The sequence below is a fragment of the Pristiophorus japonicus genome, chromosome 22 (assembly GCF_044704955.1).
Source record: "Pristiophorus japonicus isolate sPriJap1 chromosome 22, sPriJap1.hap1, whole genome shotgun sequence".
NCBI lineage: Eukaryota > Metazoa > Chordata > Chondrichthyes > Pristiophoridae > Pristiophorus > Pristiophorus japonicus.
This window is the reverse complement of record NC_091998.1, coordinates 16,187,678-16,211,404: the sequence shown is the minus strand read 5'-3', so window position 1 is coordinate 16,211,404 and position 23,727 is coordinate 16,187,678. Positions and strand designations below refer to the sequence as shown.

At 43.7% G+C, this 23,727-nt stretch overlaps 1 protein-coding gene across 6 annotated transcripts in view; it reads right to left on the bottom strand.

The window, feature by feature from the left end:
• kcnma1a (potassium large conductance calcium-activated channel, subfamily M, alpha member 1a) overlaps positions 1-23,727 on the bottom strand; it is a 1,078,477-nt gene that overhangs the window by 56,955 nt on the left and 997,795 nt on the right. For all 6 annotated transcript variants that reach the window (XR_011588354.1, XM_070865680.1, XM_070865679.1 and 3 more), the window contains 2 exons: positions 15,936-16,049; positions 4,581-4,711 (listed from right to left, as the gene is read on the bottom strand). Coding sequence is in view for 5 of the 6 variants with exons in the window: in XM_070865680.1 (XP_070721781.1) it covers positions 4,581-4,711; positions 15,936-16,049 (245 nt within the window). In the remaining variant the exon portion in view is untranslated. The remainder of the gene's footprint in view (positions 1-4,580; positions 4,712-15,935; positions 16,050-23,727) is intronic.

Here is a 23,727-nt window from a genome sequence, read left to right as displayed (position 1 = left end):
TTTATTAGTCACCTCTAGTTCTGGTCTCACCCGCCCCCAAGTAGAACCATCTTCTCTTAAACTTTCTCATAAAAGACCTCGATTACGTCACCCCCTCAGCGGCCAATTTGCGCACAGTGAGCTGTCACAAAGATCAGCGTGACAATGACCAGACAACCCGGCCCCAGTGATGCTGGCCGAGGGACAAACAGCGGTCCACCACACCGATAACCGACCGGAACTTGGAACAAACGCGACCCACCAGAAATCTGCGACGTTTGGAGAGGCAAATGAGAGCGGGATCACCCGATTGTTATTTTGGGAACGGGACGGTGGGAAATTCAGCTCCCTGCACTGAGCCAATAAAAACAATGTGTAAACTCCGGGGATTGTATGACGATTATAAGTGAATTACAGAGCCAGGGCTGTAAGCGAAGCAATCTCAGCATTAACATGTGGCAGCTATCTGCGATTCTGACAATACTGTCAGCTGGGATGATAGATGAGAGTTGTCTGTTAACCATCAACACCTTTCTTCAATGTGAAATGTTGCCTGAACGATGCTTTGTTCTAACTGCTTTTCAAAAACCAAGAAACAGGCCAAATTGAGACATCAAACCAGTGGAGTGTTTCAATGCCCAGAAATTCATCTCCTTATTGCTGGCACCTTTTCGACCACATCATCAGGCTCAACAAAAAAAACACACCACTCCAGAGCCTTACCCACAAGCCCACATAGCTTTCAAGGATTGTCATTTGGGGAGTGCAGTGCTGCAGTGACCTTGTTAAGTCATCTAATGTGCTCAGTACAGCTCCATTTGATGGCAATGTATGTGAAAAGTGTGTTGACAGAAACTTCACTTTGCTGAGACTCTGGCAAATCGGACTGTCTGATCAATCTGACAGATTCATTTATAAACTTTCGCCTATTAGTGCAACTTGGATTCAACTTAAATTTGCATCTGGTGCCAGCACTGAGTTTCTGCAATTCCCTTCTTTGTTGTTGTTGCACGGTACATTACATTACTTCACATTTCTCGCAACAAATGATTTCATATCGAGCCTGAGTCGCCGTGGAAAACGACGTCGGAGTGTTTCAGTCCAAAGGAAAAAAAAAATCTCCAAAGCACGGGCACCAAGTTATTTCAGTATTTCATGCTCAACTTCACAAATTAAAGATCTCCCGGTGCATTTTGCTTTAAAATCCACAGGAGTTTGTGGCCCCCGTGCTGATGCTCTGTGTAAACTCCAGATCGTCTCTAATGCCAGAATAATGGGACTATGCTTCACAAATTGTCAGTTGCATTTTATTTATGTTAAACCCACGTCCGTTCTGCTCAGTGGAAAGCTCCAAAACATTCCTGATCTGAAGCTTCAGCAAATATTAAAGAGCACAGGAAGATCCCATCCATTCCCGGCAGTTCCTTACCATTCATATCTAGCATCGTATTCCCAAACTTCTCCCGTTATCTCCTGACTCTTGCTACCAGCACTACATACTACTGCACCCGAATAATAATTCAGCCACAACTGGCTTGCATTTATATAGCGCCTTTAACCTAATAAATCGGCCCAAGGCACTTCAATGGAGTTGCCATCAGAGGAAAACGGGCAAGCTTGGTCAAAGAGTTAGGTCTGAGGGAGTGCTTTAAAGGAGGATAGATAGGTGGCGAGGTGGCGAGGGTCAGGGAGGGAATTCCAGAGCTTTAGGGCCCAGGCAGCTGAAGGCACGGCCGCCGATGGTTGAGCGAAGGAAGTGGGGATGCGCAGGAGGCCAGCGTTGGAGTTCTCAGAGGGTTGTACAGCTGGAGGAGGTTACAGAGATATTGGGTGGGATTTCCGTTGGGATTGCGCCTGCCTCTATTAGCGCCACCGGAGGTGATGGAAATGATTGCCGCCCGGGCAGCCAGCTCCCAGCGCCTTGCCGGTTTTGCAGTGTCGCCCGTCATTGTCCCGATCTTGATATCTGTTTTGCGCTGACCCCGTAGCCATCCCGCCCAAGAACGCAGGCGGTCAGAGCTGTCCCGGCGGCGGTGAGGGAAGGAGTGGTTGCGTGAGGTAAGTGTGATTGTTTTTTTTGTTTCATTTTTGCGATTTATTTTTATATGGGGTGTACAACGCATTGGGAATGTTTTGCGTGCCGATTTCCCCCCCCCGCCCCCCCCCCCCCCAGTGAAGCCTCTCTTTGGGAGCTCCGAGGCCGGCTTTTTAGCAACGGATTTTCGGTTGCTCACCCGGTCTAGCGCCCTAAGAGGTGTGTGGAATGCTCCCTTAGCGCTCCGCTCCACTCTCAGGGCGCGGCAACCGAATTTGTTGGCTACCGTCGCAAACCATTTCCCGGCGCAAAATTTACCGCCCCACCACCATTAGTGGCCCAAGAAATCCTCAACCGCAAATCCAGCCCGAGGAGCGAGACCAGGGAGGTATTTGAAGGTGTGGATGAGAATTTTGAAATGGAAACAGTGTGGGACCAGGAGCTAAATGTAGGTCAGCGATGGGTGAATGGGACTTGGTGCGAATTAGGATATGGATAGCAGAGTGTTGGACAAGCTCAGGCTAATGGAGGGAGGACGATGGGCCACGAGAGCGCTGGAACAGTCAAGTCTAGAAGTAACAAAAGCATGGATGAAGGTTTCAGCAGCAGATGGGCTGAGGCAGGGGCAGAGATGGACTTTATTTCTTGCAGTTCTTCAATTGGGTATATTAAGCATGTTGATATTGATAAACTAACGGACAAACTTAATCAAGATTCCCTTTAGTGTTGTGCAATATACTTCTTGTTTGATATTCTTCATTCATCAGCTCCACTGACTACCACCTAGCTACACCTCTCTCGTTCCTTACAAAATCCCCAAAAGCATATTAGAATAATAAATACAATTTCACACCACTGAAATAAAAATAAATCACAGGTTCCAAATTAATTAAAACATTAAACATTAAAATTGTAAATTTTTGAAATATAAATTTTAACCTTTTTTAAATAGGACAAAAATAACCTACACTAATTTTAAATATAAGCGAATGTTTAAATCATTAAAAAAAATTATTTTAAACAATTATTTAAACCGCTATGTTGGTAAAAGGACGTACGCTTGCTTTTACCTGGTGTGAGGGTTTGGTGGGTATTCGCTGGGCAAATAGCCCAACCCTGCACCAGCGAAAGTGAATTTCTCGCGGTTGCATGCGATATGTCAAGGAGAAACTTGACAGCTCGCAAGTAGCAGGTTTTCGCGCATGCGCATCGCACGCAGAACCCCGGAACTTGCGGGGCACTTATGACAGCGGCTTATGACAGTGTACGCCATCATAGGCCCCATAAAATCAGGGCCAATATAAAGGTGCTATATAAATGCAAGTTGTTGAGTACCCAGTGTGCGCTGGGAAAGCCTTTAACGGCGGCTGGATGAAATATTTAGTGTTCAGCAAAGTCAGGCCTTGTCCTGACACATTGAGAGGACAGCTGTCAAAGGTGACTCTTCCACCCATTACATCTCAGCTATTTTGGAGCACTTAGCTAACCGAGTTCCATTATTTCAGAAATCCATTCAATAAAAATCACTGGCTGCCTTCACTGTGGTTGGCTCTTATTATTTTGAAGAGATGCTTTGAAAGCTTTTGATCATTTTCAAAATAACCCCTGCTTTCTTATACTTGGTGCTTTATTTTGAGAAAACAAGTGCCACCCTTCAAAACACAGACTGTGTAACGAGCACAGGCCTTAAAGGATCGATCCTGCAGCATATTTCGCACAGTTCAAACTCACCGTAAAACTTTACACTTCAATATGTTCCACAACAAACCATGTTAAACTAACAGGCCAGTTCTACGCCATCAAGCGTGAAGGAGCAATGGCTTCTAGTTGGCCAGATTGGATGAGGAGAGCAGCGGTGTGAATCCACCTTGAGGAGGCGCGCTTTCAACACCGCTGCAGCATCCCACGTGCACTATAACAGCAGCCAGCGGACGGGAATGCAAAACATTTTCCGGGCGGTTGAACTGACTGCCGGGGAACTTCTCAAAACAAACAAAAAAAAAACGTAACTTCCACTTTTCAACGTTACTGTTCCGTCGGTCTAGGTTAACCATTAAAATTTAACTGGTGTTTGGATGCCTGTAAGCAGAGGTAGCTCCAGTTCGCCCTGGCCAAGTAACAGTGCGGAGGCCAGCTACACACCTTGGCCTGCTGCCCCCACATCTCTCTGAGCAGGTGATTATCTCAGACCTGTCATAACGACAACACCACTGCTATTTTCATCTGAAATCAAAGGACCAGCTAACTTTTAAAAAAATTGCTTCTTAACTAAAGGAAGGGGCACCCTCATTTCACACACAGTTCCATGTTGTTACTTGCAGTTCCTTGAATTATAGCAGCGCACTTATTAAAGCACACAGCATGCGAGATCTTCCATCGCCCAAAGGCTTGACCAAATCCTGCTAAGCTTTGAGTTTACAAGACCAATGGGCCCTGTCAATGAGTGATTTACAAGAACGGGTCTATTTTTAAAAGCTGCAGCTCGGACGGAGCCTGTGAATTTAAGCGACGGAGAGAAAAGACTGATCTGTGAAGAAGAAAAGCACATTGGCTTGCTTCTACTTACAGCGCTCATCAAGGAGTCCAACACACTGACAGCGAATGCTGTCCCGCACGCGAATGGCTGTGTCAAATACAGCTCAGTATCTGGGTCATCATCGTCATCTTGGTCCAAGAATTGAACGTTCGAATCATTCACTGGAGGGATCAAAGGAAAGACAATATATCAGCACACATTGAATGGCCGGGGAGGGATATAAACGTATGATGGGTCTTACTGAGCAGTCAATGGCCGCTTTTAAAAGCTGGGAGATTGCAATCTCTTGAACTTTTCATTCTAATGTATCTCATATTTCAGTGCAAAGTATGGCAAGCAAGTGGAAGTTATTCTCTCTTTTGAACTCTGTCTTCAAAGAGTAAATCTAGCAAAAATAAACATTTTGAAAGAAGGTTTGATCTGAAGCCTTGTTTTGATTTCCCCCCCCTCCTGCCCTTCTCAGACTTTCCGCGAGAGCTGTGGAAAGAACTGTCAGTTAGCATGACAGAGGCTGATAAATAGACCGAAGCTGTAGAAATGAACTGCGAGCAAAAATACTATGGAAACAGCTGCAAGGATAGAGCAGTGAGGTCAAAGGGCAAGAGATGCTCTGTGAAAATAATAATTGTTAAAAAAAAATTTAGAAGGACACAACCAAGGCAGCCAACTTCAATCATAGCCAGCAAAAGAAAGACACCGACAGTGGAGAAATCTCTCTCAGCCAAATGAAAAGAGGAGCTGATGAGCGAGGTGAGGCTGTGACCAAAAGGAGAAAGGGTAGCTTACCCAACTCAGTTATCATTGGGATGTTGGCTCCAATGTTTTTTTCCTGACTGAATGAAACCAAAGGGAGCAATTTGCCAGGTTTAACTAATGATGAATGAGAAATTGGTAAACAGGAGAGTACAAAGACACAAGGAAGAGAACACACAGGTCACACTTTCAAAAGCACCAAAATACAGAACCAGTACATTCAATATTTACCATCACAGTTTATTAAGTAAAGAACAGGATTTCATTAGACATAGACATAGAAAATAGGTGCAGGAGTAGGCCATTCGGCCCTTCGAGCCTGCACCACCATTCAATATGACCATGACTGATCATGCAACTTCAGTACCCCATTCCTGCTTTCTCTCCATACCCCTTGATCTCTTTAACCACAAGGGCCACATCTAACTCCCTTTTGAATATATCTAATGAACTGGCCTCAACAACTTTCTGTGGTAGAGAATTAACTAGGTATCAAAGGCTTAAGCATACATTATCACAATATAAAAGCTTCTCAAACCCTTGAGGAACCACCTTATGTACCTGTTAGCCATTAGGTAAGGTTTCTTTTCTAAATACCCCTTCAATTTTCTCTCTTTCTTTCCTCAAGGCAGCAAGCTATGGTCCCATGGGCACTGCCCATCTAGCAAGGCCTCACCCCATGTGGCAATTCATGTTTGAGCCCAGTGAGTAATTAGGGGGTGTCACAACCAAGTCTGCTCTTGTGCTCATCACTGTCAACATATGAATGTTGAGGCAAAAGACACTGCATAGTGACCAGGAGCAGGGACACTGGTCACCTTTCAGGGACCCTAGCTCACCTCCCCCGCCCCTCCCTAGTCACGCCAGCTCAGATCCGCTGACAGCACAGACCAGGCATACGGCTGGGGACCTGCCTGTTCTGAGCGACTCCCTCCTGCAGCCGGCAGTGGAAGCACCAATGTGTTCCTTCTCCCCACAGAAAACACAATACTTTTACAGAAAGAGCTTGTTGTCCTTGAAAGAAAAACTTCAAAGAAGTTATTATTATGAAAATTACCATTGTCAGTTCGCTTCTGTCAGCAGAAATCACACGTCAGGTACGTATAAACAACCCCTGCCAAAAAGCGCAATACTTAATAGTCAGGTGCTCAGCGACTTGCTTTGCAACTGAGCATACAGATTATGCGTGTCAGTCTATGTGAACTTGAGAAAAATACCAAGCATGCGATTCGCACAGTGTGAATATTTTGGGTTGGGAGCACGCTATTTATTGTCCACACTCTGGTGACAGCTCAAGGCTGATGTTGGGGAATGATTAAGTAATGGTGGCCTTGACGCCGGGGAGAACATGCACAACCCAGGACATCCATCTCTGTTTACCAGAGGAGACCTGCTGTCTTGGCAGAGAGATGCTTGGCTCACGTACCCGGCCAGTAATGGATTTTCTCAGCTCAGGTGCCTCCTGGCAGGAATTCAACTCGGGAAAGAATGCCAATCTGGAAGATACTGGTGCCTGCAGCTGATGCCAGGTCACTGCTGAGGCACTAAAGCTCTCCGTTAAATACACATTTTGGAAAACCCTTCCAACAACGAGATAAGATTTTTTTATTATCTTGTGGAAGCAATACCCTATTTATAAGTCAAAATGAACCAATAACTGACAGGTTATGAAGGTCACCTCACAAGCAGAATATCTGTCTGTTTATGATTCGGGTATGATGGCAGTTTTCTTTGAACGCTGTGTTGATACTCATAAGAACATAAGAAATAGGAGCGGGAGTAGGCCATACGGCCCCTCGAGCCTGCTCCGCCATTTGATAAGATCATGGCTGATCTGATCATGGACTCAGCTCCACTTCCCCGCCCGCTCCCCATAACTCCTTATCCCCTTATCATTTAAGAAACTGTCTATTTCTGTCTTAAATTTATTCAATGTCCCAGCTTCCACAGCTCTCTGAGGCAGAGAATTCCATAGATTTACAATCCTCTGAGAGAAGAAATTTATCCTCATCTCAGTTTTAAATGGGCAGCCTCTTATTTTAAGACTATGTCCCCTAGTTTTAGTTTCCCCTATGAGTGGAAATATCCTCTCTGCGTCCACCTTGTCGAGCCCCCTCATTATCTTGTACGTTTTGATAAGATCATCTCTCATTCTTCTGAACCCAATGAGTATAGGCTCAACCTTCTCAACCTATCCTCATAAGACAACCCCCTCATCTCCAGAATCAAACTAGTGAACCTTCTCTGAACAGCCTCCAATGCAAGTATATCCTTACTGTATGCAGTATTCCAGGTGTGGCCTCACCAATATCCTGTACAGTTGTAGCAGGACTTCTATACTCTTTTATACTCTATCCTCCTTGCAATAAAGGCCAACATTCCATTTGCCTTCCTGATTACTTGCTGTACCTGCATACTAACATTTTGTGTTTCATGTTCAAGAACCCCCAGGTCTCTCTGTACTGCAGCACTTTGCAATTTTTCTCCATTTAAATTATATTTTGCTTTTCTATTATTTATGCCAAAGTGGATAACCTCACATTTTCCCACATTATACTCCATCTGTTAAATGTTTGCCCACTATGATAGAGAAAGGGGTACTATCTGGCATGCAATGAGTCATGTCATGTACCCATGCTGCACGCGTGATCAGGCCATCACTATACTACAGCTAGCCTGGATTGTAGACACAGAGAATAATTCATCAGTTGGAGTGGCAAGCACAAGATGAAAGATCCCATTGGTCAAGATTATACATCTCCTCAGCTGCAGCCAATCTGTGAGAAGGTGGGTATGAAAATATCGGTGCATTATATCATTATCAGAAAGGTCATTGTTAATTCGATCATATACAGAGGCTCCAGGTTCGGGTTAACAAGAGATTAATTTTGCTTATAGGCATTGACGTTCAGTTGGGAATACAACACGAATGCATTGGGAATGTTGAATTTCAGGATTCTTTTTCCATTTTCCCATAGAATGGATCTAGATACGAGTTATTTTCAAATATTAAAGCTTGCTTTAAAAGGTTCAGCTTCTCAGGACAACTCCATGCTGGCATGTCAATCTAAAATCAGATGAAAGGTGATTAATATACCAGCTGGCTGTTGTTTCCCCCAGAGTCTAAACATGAGGCAACTTAGTGACTCGTCTCTGTAACTGATGAACACCTCACACCTGTTTGTGTTGAAAAAAAATGTTTGATCTCTTCCTGGCAGTTCAGAGGTCAGTCTGTTTTTGGAAGCGGGATGCTGCATAGGCAAAAGGCTTCAAAACACAGAAGACTGGAAAAAAAGTAAGTTCTGGCCCCGAGACTGTAGGACAGAACTTAAAGGAGTTATCCTGTTAAAGTTGAGTAAAACGCCTCACTGAAGTGAGACCACGTTGTGAATTTATTATTTTTATATATCATTACACGAAGCCAAGTTCACTCTGATCTTAACTATTGCTATATACTGTGAAATAAAGCAGCTTAATGATTCAAACAAAGCTTTGCTTCATCTAGTTTAACTTAGTCTGCCTTTTAGAGGGATTGAAGAAATATGCATGCAAAAGTCACGAGATCCAATCCAACTACAGTGTCAGCTGTGGCTCAGTGGGCAGCACCCTCGTCCCTGGGTCAGAAGGTTGTGGGTTCAAGTCCCACTCTAGGGACTTGAGCACCATAATTCTAGGCTGACACTCCAATGCAGTGCCGAGGGAGTGCTGCACTGTCAGAGGTACCGTCTTTCAGATGAGATGTTAAACCAAGGCTCCGTCTGCTCTTTCAGGTGGATGTAAAAGATCCCATGGCACTATTTTGAAGAAGAGCAGGGGCGTTATCCCCAGTGTCCTGGCCAATATTTATCCCTCAATCCAGATAACAAAAAACAAATTATCTGGTGATTGGTTTGTGGGAGCTTGCTGTGCGCAAATTGGCTGCTGTGCTTCCCACATTACAACAGTGACTACACTCCAAAAGTATTTCATTGGCACATCTGGTGGTTGTGAAAGGTGCTATATAAATGTACATCTTTTTAAATAACAAGGGGGTTTGGTATAGATCCTAGTTTGTTGTGCAAGTAAAAACAGGAGCTTCAGTGAGTCAAACATAGAAAATAGGTGCAGGAATGGGCCAGTCGGCCCTTCGAGCCTGCATCACCATTCAATATGATCATGGCTGATCATGCAACTTCTATACCCCATTCCTGCTTTCTCTCCATATCCCTTTAGCCATAAGGGCCACATCTAACTCCTTTTTGAATATATTTAGTGAATTGGCCTCAACAGCTTTCTGTGGTAGAGAATTCCACAGGTTCACAATTCTCTGAGTGAAGAAGTTTCTCCTCATCTCGGTCCTAAATGGCTTACCCCTTATCCTTAGACTGTGACCCCTGGTTCTGGACTTCCCCAACATGAGGAACATTCTTCCTGCATCTAACCTGTCCAATCCCGTCAGAATGTTATATGTTTCTATGAGATCCCCTCTCATTCTTCTAAATTCCAGTGAAAATAAGCCGAGTCGATCCAGTCTTTCTTCATATGTCAGTCCTGCCATCCCGGGAATCAGTCTGGTGAACCTTCGCTGCACTCCCTCAATAGCAAGAATGTCATTCCTCAGATTAGGAGACCAAAACTGTACACAATATTCAAGGTGTGGCCTCACCAAGGCCCTATACAACTGCAGTAAGACCTCCCTGCTCCTATACTCAAATCCTCTTACTATGAAGGCCAACATACCATTTGCCTTCTTCACCGCCTGCTGTACCTGCATGCCAACTTTCAATGACTGATGCACCATGACACCCAGGTCTCATTGCACCTCCCCTTTTCCTAATCTGTCACCATTCAGATATTTTGCCTCCCGGTTTTTGCCACCAAAGTGGATAACCTCACATTTATCCACATTATGCTGCATCTGCCATGTATTTGCCCACTCACCTAACCTGTCCAAGTCACCTTGCAGCCTCTTAGCATCCTCCTCACAGCTCACACTGCCACCCAGATTAGTGTCATCTGCAAACTTGGAGATATTACATTCAATTCCTTTGTCCAAATCATTAATATATATTGTAAATAGCTGGGTTCCCAGCACTGAACCTTGCGGTACCCCACTAGTCACTGCCTGCCATTCTGAAAAGGACCCATTTAGTCCTATAAAGAGAAGCCTCTCTGATTGCTGTTGGGAGTGGCTGAAACTGCTGAACAAAAAGTAACTACAGCAGACCGAATTCTTAACAGGGAGAAAACCTCAATTGTAACAGCTACACTTCATGCTGTCAAGTGTTTTCACCCTCAATGGAATTGTCCTCAGGATGGAATCTTCACAAAATCAGGCCTGGATATCGATAAGGCTTGAATAAAACCAAAATAAGCTACACTCAACTTAAGGATGACTCAACTTTGTTATGTTCCATCGTGGTTTGTGCTATCACTTGCCACCAAGCGCAGTAGATGACGTTCCAGTCCAACTATTCAAAGGGCAATTGGATCAATTGCTGATTCAGCGAAGAGCAGGTTCCGGTCAGGAAATGGCGCAAGGAATAACGGTGAGATAAGGCCCCAAAACAGAGCCAACGGGATTGGCTGGATGGACTCGTCTGGTTTCTACATTCTTAAGTGTTAAAGTCGAGCTGCGACTCGTGAATGAACAGCACCATGTGTAGCTTCAACAAGAATACAGGACCATTGAATAAATTGTCTTCGCTAAATCTGCTGTATTACAATAAAAGTAAGTTCTCTCTTTGTTTTGTGCGTAGTATCCGAATTGTAACTATTCTGTTAAAGCCCACTGAAGAAAGTAATTAAGAAGGAAGAGCTACAACACTTTTTAGACATATTCAGTTCATTCAAAGCACATTCGGCCTGATGACTGATTTTCTGGGAATTTGACCTAAAAAATAATATAAATAACTTTTTTTCAGGGGCTTCTTAAATTAAGCATCTTTTCTCCAAGAATAACCTGCTGTTATTCCTTTGATATATATTGTCTACAGTTGCCTTTCATGTTGTTCTTAATTAGGTTCAACCAACCTTTCATCTTAACTTGATTTCCACTCTCTAATTTTTTTAATGACCTTTGTGATAGGCAGCTGCACTGGACACGGAAAATGCTTCAGGTTCGACATCAAGTGCTCCAAGGTTAGGTGGAGCAAAGGTAATGAGTTAAGAGGATTTAAAACTCCCTCTTATTCTACTAACAATGGGAGCTAGTTGCCTCTGTGTGCTACGTGTAGTAAAATCAGAAGCTCTCTCACGACTTCACGACACTACTGTACATAGGGACTCTCTCCCCACGGGCCTCAAAACAGTACCCTTACTGCAACATTTCTACTTCCCGCACTAACTATCCCCATGTGGTCAGCCAGTATTGCATCATGGGTCATTTTAGACCCATGCCCGCAGGAAGTGGGCGGAGCTACCCAAACTCACTTCACTTTGGGTCCCTTACAGCCAATAGGGTGACAAGACCTCGGTCTGCGGTGAGTTTGAACCTTGACCTGAAGGGGAAACGACAATGGCCCAGAATCTGCTCCGCGCGCCGTGTGTTTCCTCATCCTTCAGCCCCAATTATTTTTGCTCCGCAAAGTGCTGGAATTGTGAGCTGATGGCAACGGGGCATCTGGGACCTTGCTGAATGATGGGGCTAAAGCTCCCCAACACAATTAGGTTAAAGGACAGAGAAAGAAACATAGTGAACATCAGAGAAGGAAATTGGATGAATTAAAGTCAAATTAGATACAGAAAGAGAAATAAAGAGAGGGAACGAGATACTGGATTAAGAGAGGGCGAAAGAAGAGACAGAAAGGAAAAATAAGAAAAAAAATGTAAAATTAAAAAAAAACTCTCAGAACAATTTACTACCTGTAGGAGCGAGACAGTTTCAATTGTTCCCAAGACAGTTTCAATTGTTGCCTTTCTGGGCCTCCAAGGTATATTTTCATGTCAGGACCATAAATCACCTCACTAACAGAGTCCTTACGCCGTGAAATAGTAGCCCTAACTTTCTGCGGTGAGTTTAATTCATATTTACAGCGCAATGCCTGGCCGATGAGCTCCCATTTTCACGAGACTAACGGCACAGCTCGTGGCGTATCTGTCCCTCGCCACAAATTGCTGGGTTGTTTACGCACTGATAACAACGTGTGCATTAAACTCGCCCTTACTTTCCCAGCAAATTCCGGGCCAGTGCATTAACTCACGATGCTACCCCGTCTCCAGCTAATGACACATAACGCTAGTGTACCTTTAGCAGGAAGTCAAAAGGTTACTGTATGTTTTCATCATGACTACCAAGCTGTGCACAATATGAAGGGAGAAAGGATTATTACAATTACTGTAGATATCATATGGCATATTTAATATATCCCAGACAGAGCATTTATCAGTAACTAGCTACAATTATCTCCTAGTGAACTTGCAGTAATCACGTCATGGTTGTTAACCTCTGGTGTAAATGCTGACATAACAAGTGACTGCACTTCAAAAAGGTAATTCATCGTGTGAAGCACTTTGAGACATTTCAGTGCAAGAAGGTGTTTTATAAATGTAAGCCTTATTATTGTTGTGGAAATGAATCAAGGACATGAAGCACATTGTCAGCACCAGCACTGAAATCAGAAAAAAAGAGTATAGAGGTGAAACATTTTGGGGATTTCTATTTGACTATGTTAGGATTGCAGCTTAATTTATATTAAAATTACAATATTAAATTGACAATCAGCTCGCAAGAGGTTAAACCCACTAACGCAGCTTTCAAGAAATGTTAATTCGATCGAGCTGAATCTGCCAGTGAAGTGTTGCTTCCCGCACATCACTACAGCTTGAGACAATTGAAGATAATTTAGACATTCCATTAACGTTCATGCCTTCTATGTTAGGATGGCCTCTTTATTTGCGGACAGGGGGATGTTGGAGGGAATCCTGACTCTTCACCTCGGAGTGATAGCTGGTTTCATTGCCGATAGTGGAAAAGGGCCGATATTTGTTCGGTCGCCCATCACAACCTTCTCCCAATTTCCCTTCCCGTTGATTTCAATGGAAAATGAAAATCGGGAGAGTTATATAACGAATGGCCATTTTGATATCGCCCGTTTCACACTATCGGCAAAAGTTACAATGGCCCCTGTTGAGTGATCAAGCTTTTTGCTCATCCAGGAAGCAAAGAGCAAAGACCCACTTGGCCTGGGAATGTTGAAGATCCAGTAAGAGACACAGACGTAGAGAGCAAGAGGATTTTCCTTAAGCGAGTGCCAATTACTGGTCAGAAAGGTTATATTTAGCCTACTAACAGGGACTGTGTGGCATTTTATATTTAACAAGGAATTTACCAAAACAATGTTGTAATTCATTGTAATTGTCACATTGCTTGATCACATTGTAAAGTGTTGATCTACTTTTGACCTCATCTGACTTAAGTGTTCATCTGACTATCTTTCGGAAGATTGAAGAAGTGTGCGTGGTAGCACATGGTGAATTATAGAATCCAGTTCATATACCAAGGAGGGTTTTTGTTCTGACCCCTGGGGCACACCATTGTATGACTAAATATTGGACGGTAAAGATCAACTGCAGATTGTAAAGGTATGTGGGACTCACTTACAGGAGAGATCGATGGCGTTGAGCCCGAGAGATATGTAACAAAGGCCCAAAATTTGCAACAATGCCATATCGTAAATAACATCAATTATGGCAGTAATTTCACAAACATAATTGATAGACTCCAAGTCACATCATCAGACATAATCCATTTGTGATGGCACTGTGTGACAGCGTAATGAAAATTTATCCTAATATCTGCTCGAGGGCCTATTGTAATATTTAGAAACACATTTCGGATGTTGCAGTAACACTGGCCAAAGTTTGAAAGGTGACTGTTTTCAGTTTCAAGAAAATCCATTTAAACACACTCGATTGAGATTAGGTCAGCACTGCACTTTCCCACCTGATCTGGAAAGGGTAAACGCGTGATGGGATATTGAGTCCCAGAGACTCGGGAGGTCCCTGGATCGTTCATTGGCTTGTGCTGAGTTAACCGATCTCTGCTGCAGTGGCCCACGCCATTCTTGGGATAGGGGAAGGGCAAAGCTTGGCAAGAGTTGAACCTGGGACTTTCCAGGTCTGAATAACTCAGTACCACTTCCCACATTTACCCACGGGCCATCAGGGAAGAGGAGGCAGTGCTGACCGGACTGGTTAGAGTTTCAATAATGTTCTAAGTAATATAGATTTCCTTGAAAAGTGAACAGTTGTCTTTCGACCTTTGATCAGGTAGGTTGCAACAAGCTGTACATAAACATTACAGCAGCAGCCCTTGAGCACAATGGATCTGAATTCTGTCCATATCATTGAGCAATTAGCTAGAGTACTAGTCAGTGGGAATGCCTGCCATTGACCAATATGTCTGTGCTGCAGTCCTCAAAGCTTCAGTCGTGTACTTCTATTACATTTGACCCAAGAATCGACAACATCCAGCGTCTGTCTGAGTTAGAATAGCATTGTCGAACACATTTCTACAAAAGCACTGCAAGCAAGTTCCGCGAAACATTCTCAAATCAAGGATTAAGAATATTGAGATATAAATAACTACTTATTCTTACGACACGTGATTTTACAGAGCTAAGTTCTGTTGTGAGGTGAAGTTAAAATGTATTACCAGAAAATTGGGGTGCCACCAATCTTCAAGCAATGCTCCCACTGAGCAGAGAGTGTCAATCCCCAAAATGTCTTTTATTGGACCAGGCACAAGTAAAAACAAGGATCAGCCTTTCTTGGTAAATATGGCATCTATAGACACTACTTTAGGACTGGATTTTCCCGATGTACACATCGGATGGGGCGGTAATGGCGGGGGGGGGGTGGAAGGGGGGATGGTTTCCGGGGGCGGGGGGCAGGGGGCACAGCTCCCAGCGCCCCGCCGGGCAATTAATTGCTGGTTTTGCAGGGGCACTGAGCAGCGTTGCCCGGGAGCATCGCGCGCCAGTTTTTGTTGGGCGCCAACCCTCGAGCAACCCACAGTGGTCAGAGCTGTCCCGGCAGCGGTGAGTGAAGTAAGTCATAAATGAAGTAAGTCTGATTGTTTTGTTTATTTTTATCTTTGCAATTTATCCCAATGTGGGGTGGGCAAGGTATTGGGAATGTTTTTTTGTGTTTTGTGGTGTTTTTTTCCCCCCACCCCGGAAGCGTTTCTTGGGGCGCTCCGAGGCCGGCTCTTTAGCTCGGGATTTTCAGTTGCTCATCCGGCCTTGTGCCCTAAAAGAGGTGTGGAACACCTCCCTCAGCGCTCTGCTGCACACTCGGCCCAGATGCCAAATATTGTGGCTGCAGACGCAAACGGTTTCTCGGCGCAAACTTCACCGCCCCATTACTGCCCCAAAATAAACAGAACCTAAAATCCAGCTCAATGTATGTTTGGCTTTCCTGGTATATTTCACTTGAGCAGAGTCAATGTTTGCAAATATCAGCCAAGGAAGCCTTCACTAAGGCACTGAAACTTAATCCTTTACTTCAGGTGGTGACAAACGGCAAATATCTCATTAGACTGACAAGCCAACGTGACCAACACACACTGGAATCACTCAGCACACCCTGTATGGGATTAATGGGTAAGAAAAAAACATAGTCTGCCGAGAGGAGAAAATCTGACCCTCTTACCTAGCTCAGTCATCATTGGGATGTTGGCCCCTGTGGTGACAGAGGTCTGTCGGACGAGGCCATGGACAGGACTGTTGTCTGGTGATGTTCTATCCATCCCCGGAGGTGTGAAACCTGGGCAGGGCAGAAATAATTAAGTCAGAAAATCATAAATTCCACCTTCAGGACTTTAGTTAGTTAGTAGTTTAAGTAGTAGTTAGTTGCCTCATTTAGAAAACGAAAAACCAGGTGTATTCTTGCATGGGTGCGATTCTCTGACATTCACCATGGATTATATGGGCGCATACTTTTGTGTGTGCCCTGTGAGATCCAGGGGTCCCCGTGTGATGTGCAAGTGTGAAAACCCAGAGCTTGTGATCTGCCACGTTTCTCCTTGACAGATCGCACCCATCCGCTGGAAATTCACTTTCGCTGGTGCAAGGTTGGCCTATTTGCCCAACTACTACCCAGCGAATACCCACCAAAACCTCCCGCCTGGTAAAAGCAGGCGTAGGTCCTTCTTTTCCAGCGTAAGGGTTTAAATAAATGTTAGAATAATTTTTTTTTGAATGACTTAAACATTCATTCATCTTTAAAATAAGTTCAGGTCAATTTTATCCCAGTTAAAAATGTCAAAATTTACTTTTCAAAAAGTTAAAATTTTATTTTAAATGTTTTATTAAAGGGTATTTAATTAATTTTGGACCTGTGATTATTTATTTTTATGTCAGTGGTGTGAATTTTTATTAGGTGATTTCTGTTATGTTTATGGGGCTAAATGGGATCCCCAGAAGCATAATAGGAATCGCCCATTGTCATTGGTTGGCCTGGCCCATGTGATCCCAGGGGCGCTTGCGCACACGGGTACGCCCACAGGCCCAGGAGTGCAAGTGTTGGAAGGTCCGCAAGTGAGGAGCTTTCTTGCAGTTTGGAGGCGTCCACCGGCGGCAAGCCTCTGACTGCAATGTCTGGGTGATCCAGTGCAGGAAAATCACCCCTGTTAGAGCAACTGACCTCGAGTCACACAAAGTGCAAAATACTGCGGATGCTGGAATCTGAAATACAAACAGAAAATGCTGGAAATGCTCAGCGGGTCAGGCAGCATCTGTGGAGAGAGAAACAGAGTTAACCTTTCGGGTCTGTGACCCTTCGCCAGGACCGGAAACGTTCGAGATGTAACAGATTCTTCAGGAAGGGCAAGGGGCACTGAAAAGGGGGAGTGGAGGAAAGAACAAAAGGGAACGTCTGTGATAGGGTGGAAGGCAGGAGAGATTAGCGAGACAAAGGGGACGATGGGCAAACATGAGATGGTAATGGCACAAGTTAGGAAACAAAAGATGAATCTAGATAGGGTATGAATGGTGGCATCTTCATCAGCTGCCATGGGAAAGAGAAAACAAAGTGTGGAGGGGGGAGGGAGTATTTGTAAAAAAACAGGGAGGAAAAGGAAAAAGAATATGGGCAGAGGTTATGGTCTGAAGTTGTTGAACTTGATGCTGAGTCCAGAAGGCTGCAAAGTGCCTAAAGGAAAGTGGAGTTGAGGCAAAGATCAGATCAGCCATGATCTTATTGAATGGCAGAGCAGGCTCGAGGGACCAAACGGCCCACTCCTGCTCCTATTTCTTATGTTCTTATTTCTTACGTTCTTAAACAAAAGATGAGGTGCTGCTCCTCGAGCTCGCATTGAGCTTGGTTGGAACAGTGGCATCATAGGCAGTCCCGCGGAATCGAGGAGGACTTGCTTCCACTCCCAAAGTGAGTTCTCTGGTGGCTGAACAGTCCGATACGAGAGCCACAGACCCTGTTACAGGTGGGACAGACATTCGTCGAGGGAAGGCAATGCAGGAGACCACAGATGGAGAGCTGGTCATGCAGGTTTGGTTCAATGGTAGTGGTGCAGATGAAAATTATTGATAGTTTTTTTTGCTGGAAAACCATACTTATATAGTACGAGTACAGTGTTCGCAGAGTTGGAAAAATGTAACTTTTTCTGTGCTGCATCTACAAAAGGATCAGCTTCAAGTCGAGAAGCTGAAAAGTAAAATGCTGTAGTAAGCCCTCATTATAAAGCTCTGTGATGTGCCACAGTTTCTGATGCAACATGCATTGCTGATAAATAAAGTATACACAAACTCCCTGAATTGCAAGCGTCCCTCCACTGGAACATGTTTTTTTAGATGGCTCCCGAAGGGAGTGTTACAGTGCGGGGCTACAGTACAAAGGATGCTGCCAGCATCTTAAGTTCAGAGAAGTGACATGTGCTTTCAAGGCAAACAAACCCCCCCCCAAAAAAAAATTGTTAAGAATTCTAATAGAAGTGATGAGCATCAACTGATCAGACATTCCTCAATTTGGGAATAGGCGAGGAGCCAACTCCTGTGGCTTTGTTAAACCCAGTTCCTTTCCCCCATTTCCCAATCTTTGTCGATCAGCAGCTCCGTGCCGTAAGATTTTACTCCAAACTCATTTTGGGTTTGGTGCGTGCATTAATGTTTCAACAAACAGACACGCCCACTCACAGCAACCTGGAATAATCACATCAATAATGGTCACTTGGTACTTATTCAATATTTACCGCTTCCCGTCATGTCGCAGATATTAATTTTACATGTTCTCCATTTTGGTAGTACCACAGAGAACATAAAACCCTTTTTTTTTATCAGAAATGTTAACACTCAGAGGCCTAAAAAAACACACAAACATGTCATTTCTTTGAAGTCATAGAACTTGACATTTTTCATTTTCCATGTTGACAAGTCAACACCTAAAGCCAGTAATGCTGTATACATAATACATAGACTTCAGGTTTGTGTAGAGAGGGCTGCGGGCCATTAGTTAATGCTGACACGATAAAACCAGGCTGCTGCTTTTTGAATTGTTAGCTTTAAAGAACTGATCTCAAAAGTTATTTTTTAACAAAACACATTCTTCCAATTGTGTGTGTTTTTTTAACCAGTAAAACTACCTGAAATCACTCCTTTCAAATGGAAATGTTCCCCAAACATTAATTACATATTTTGTGTGTCCAAAAAAGTCTTTAAATGAAGAATAGTATTCAATTGAATGCTGAGGATGAAGCTTCTGTTGAGTGATGAACACTCAGGAGCTGGTCGGCTTCAGTTAAGTCAATCAAAGCGTAACATTTATTCAAGACTCGTCTTTGTTAAATAACTTGTGTCAACAGTTGTTGTCGCAGGTGCTCGGTAATGTATCTTTCTGGATTCTAGTAACAAAAAGCAAGCGAGGGCCTGCATTGTTTTCATGCAAATTGCTTGGCTGCAGTTTTGTTCTCTATAAGCTCGAACTCCGTGTGGCTTGAAAAGCTCAACTCACACAAATTGCCTGTAACTACAGGAGAATAATACACAAAGGAAGAGTGAATGAACGAGGAGGTCAAAATACCTGGAAACAAAACCATTTACATCACTAAACGAGAACAAAATGAAATGTGATTGTGAAAAAGAAAAAAAATTGAACACCTGAGCAGGTCGGAATTTGATTTCTAACACCGTTCACCCGTTGCCTTATTTCAAACAATTGTTTCGTATATAATTCTCTTCCTGTCTCAATAAAAATGAAGTTACTTTGAATTGTGAATGCTGCCAGATTCATGTTAATAAACAAGCGATCTTTAAAATCTCCAGAAAAATCAATGAGCAATTAACACATATATACTAACTATTACGCAACACTTCTGCATCATTTTGAGACCAACATTTCACAGTCTGTCCAACGCACATTTAATATTCTTGGTGCCATTAGAATAATACAGTATAACCTCCACGCAGATATAATATGAAACATGTTATTTGTGTGGTTGGAAAGTACAGAAGAGTCCACGGCACTTCTGTTTTATTATTACTTAGACCTACTTGAGAAAAGTCTAACCATTTATTGCTTTTAACACTTTAGCCCACAGAGGATTCCTGTACAAGATGCTGTCTCATTCTATATAATGCAGTGTTCCGGCTCTACAACTCCCCTGTTGTTCGAGACTCTTAGTTACTGTAGTTGTGCATGAGAGCTAATATGGAAATAATGAAAAAGGAAGTTGACAGTGTGCCTCTGTAGTATTGGTGACAGCCACCCCAGAGTGTCTGAAGACACGTTTATGGGAGGACACAGATCAAGGCACCGACTGACATATTTTAAGATGGTAATCATCGCAGGACGCTCGGCAGATAGTGAACTAAAACAATTGCGGGATCGAAGAACAATCAGTGAACATCATGATAAATAAAACTCAATGACTGGATTAAATACTTTTTAATATCACATTAGTATCTGCTGAAACATAAATTATGCAAATTTCACACCAAAGCTTATGTGAAAATTATGCAGATTATAACTTGATTAGGCTTTTATCATGAGACCCAATTTGGCTTTTTTATCTATTAAGCTCCAATAAATGAGGCATCTGAATCGGTCCCCAGAGCTGCTGCAGTAATAACTACACTAGCAGTTATTTCAGCTTTTGATATTGAAGTAGTTCCACATGTACAAAGAGGGGGCGGGGGGCAAGAATTGCTCATTTTAATGTACAAGTTTACATTTCAGATACTATAATCCAAAGTGGCTCTGACAAATCTTGAACACGGGCGGTGCTGCCAAGGCACCTGGTGTATCGCAGAATATACATAAAGTAACTAGACATTAACACGGATTTAAGTACAGGTGATTGAAACACAGACCGACGGACTTGCTGCCAGAATGGACTATCAAATGGTAATGTAGCTGCCGTTCAGTTGAACAGCTCCATGTTGGGGCATGAAGTCATTTAGAAACTGCTGGGGATTAGTTTAATCTTCGTTGATTCCTCTCCTAATGAAGGCATCTCACAGTCACAAAGAAGATTAAAAATGCAGCTGCTGAAGGAGAAGAAGGGTCGTATAACCAACTAAAAGTATGTTTAACAATTGCATTCACAATAAGAAGAACAATGTTGTGCCCTAATTAAATATTGACTCAGATCATTTCTTTTCTGGGGTATTAGCTCTTCAGTGAAGAGTCCTTGGCAATGCCAGGAACAGGCTGCTTTGGCAGTACTGCAAAAGGCAGTGTGGACTGCAACTTCTGTGCTATAGGATCTACTTTGTTGAAAGAATGCAGGGGCGGTGGGGGGGGGGGGGAGACGGTCTCAAATTCCTGTGAGAAATGGACCTCATTCTCTCAACCCTGTCCGTGTTATCGACTCATTCCTCATCTGGGTCATTCAATGGAGGAGCTGACCTTTCCATGTTACACACTGGACTCTTGTTTTGCTAATTCTCGTGCATTCTTGATGGCATACACAGGGCAGAACATGAACTGGATCTCCCCTGGGTCCCGTCTTTTTGGAACTCCTAGCTTAATATGGAGATGAAGGTTATGTATGGGTGATGAATTATATGCGCGCACACAAAAAGCATTGCTCTTGCAAAGACATGTTAAGAACGGCTTGATGTTGCAGACTAATACAGATTATATTACACACGCCAAGATGCCAAAGCAATGAACTGCTGGAAGAAATTTTACATCGCTCCAATCAATCCATTTTAAATCTTCAAAGGCAAAACTTGCAGTTCTGCAAAAAGTTTCTCTTGCAAACCTTAACATGAATTTCATTTCAGCTAATTGTGTTTGAACAGGTTTTAGCATTGGGAGCAAGACTTGGAGGAGGAGTAAAATGGAAGAAAACCATTGCCACTTCCTACTGGTCTTGCTTTCCCTGTTTACTCTCAAAAAACCTTTCCATTAAATTTAACGTTCAGAGGAATTCTCGGTTCTCATGGTGCACAGTCTGATGCAAAGTTACCATAAAGTTTGGTATTACGACATAATTCTTCGACTAGTGGCAAGAGATCTTTTACAACAACTTGTATTTATATAGCACCTTTAATGCAGTAAAACGTCCCAAGACGCTTCACAGGAGTATTATCAGTCAAAAAATTTGACACAGAGTTGCATAAAAAGAAATTAGCGCAAGTGATCAAAAGCTTGGTCGAAGAGGTAGGTTTTAAGGAGCTTCTTGAAGGAGGAAAGAGGGAGAGAGGTGGAGAGGTTTAGGGAGGGAGTTCCAGAGCTTAGGGCCTAGACAACAGAAAGCACGACCACCAATAGTTGAGCGATTATAATCAGTGACGCTCACGTGGGCTGAATTAGAGGAGCGCAGGCATCTCGGGGGGTTGTGGGGCTGGAGGAGATTACAGAGATAAGGAGGGGCGAGGCCATGAAGGGATTGGAAAACAAAGATGGCAATTTTGAAATCGAGGCATTGCTTAACCGGGAGCCAATCTAGGTCGGCGAGCACATGGGTGATGTGTGAGCGGGACTTGGTGTGAGTTAGGACACGGGCAACCAAGTTTTGGATGACCTCAAGTTTACATAGGGTAGAACATGGGAGGCCAGCCAGGAGTGTGTTGGAATGGTCAAGTCTAGAGGTAACAAAGGCATGGATGAGGGTTTCGGCAGCGGATGAGCTGAGGCAAGGGCGGAGATGAGCGATGTTATGGCGGTGGAAATAAGCGGCCCTAGTTATGTTGTGAATATGGGGTTCAAAGGTCATTTCAGGGTTAAATATGACACCAAGGTTGTAAACAGTGTGGTTCAGCTTCAGACAAATGTTAGGGAGAGGGATGGAGTCAGTGCCTGGAGAATGGAGTTTGTGGCAGGAGCCGAAAACAATGGCTTCGGTCTTCCCAATATTTAATTGGAGAAAATATTTGCTCATCCAGAACTGCATGTCGGACAAGCAGTCTGACAATTTAGAGGGGTCGAGAGAGATGGTGGTGAGGTAGAGCTTGGGTGTCGTCAGTGTACATGTGCAAACTGACGCTGCGTTTTCAGATGATGTTGCCGAGGGGCAGCATATAGATGAGAAATACGTCCACTTGAGAGGGAAGACAGGATCTCGGTTTAACGTCCCATACGAAAGACAGCTCCTCCAACAGTGCAGCACTCCCGCAGTACTGCCCTGGAGTGTCAGCCTAGATTATATGCTCGCGTCTCCAGACTTGAAACTAGAACCTTCAGATTGAGATGCAATAGAGCTACCACCGAACCAAGGTTAGAGAAACTGCCCAATTTTAATTTTGCCTGAAATTAATGGAAATGAAATCAAACAGTTTCTCCAATGGGTGGCTGATCCACAACACCAGACCGATGCCTGAGCAGAAAGTTGAAAATCTACGCCTGAGTCAACCACATCATGTGGGTCTGGTGTCAGATGGTGGCCAAACTGGGAGCAGTGGCAGGTTCTATTCCCTGAAGGAAATTCATGAATCATAGAAACATAGAAAATAGGTGCAGGAGCAGGCCATTCAGCCCTTCTAGCTGAACATGAAACTTCAGTACCCCCTTCCTGCTTTCTCGCCATAACCCTTGATCCCCCGAGTAGTAAGGACTTCATCTAACTCCCTTTTGAATATATTTAGTGAATTGGCCTCAACTACTTTCTGTGGTAGAGAATTCCACAGGTTCACCACTCTCTGGGTGAAGAAGTTTCTCCTCATCTCGGTCCTAAATGGCTTACCCCTTATCCTCAGACTGTGACCCCTGGTTCTGGACTTCCCCAACATTGGGAACATTCTTCCTGCATCTAACCTGTCTAAACCCGTCAGAATTTTAAACGTTTCCATGAGGTCCCCTCTCATTCTTCTGAACTCCAGTGAATACAAGCCCAGTTGATCCAGTCTTTCTTGATAGGTCAGTCCCGCCATCCCGGGAATCAGTCTGGTGAATCTTCGCTGCACTCCCTCAATAGCAAGAATGTCCTTCCTCAAGTTAGGAGACCAAAACTGTACACAATACTCCAGGTGTGGCCTCACACAACTGT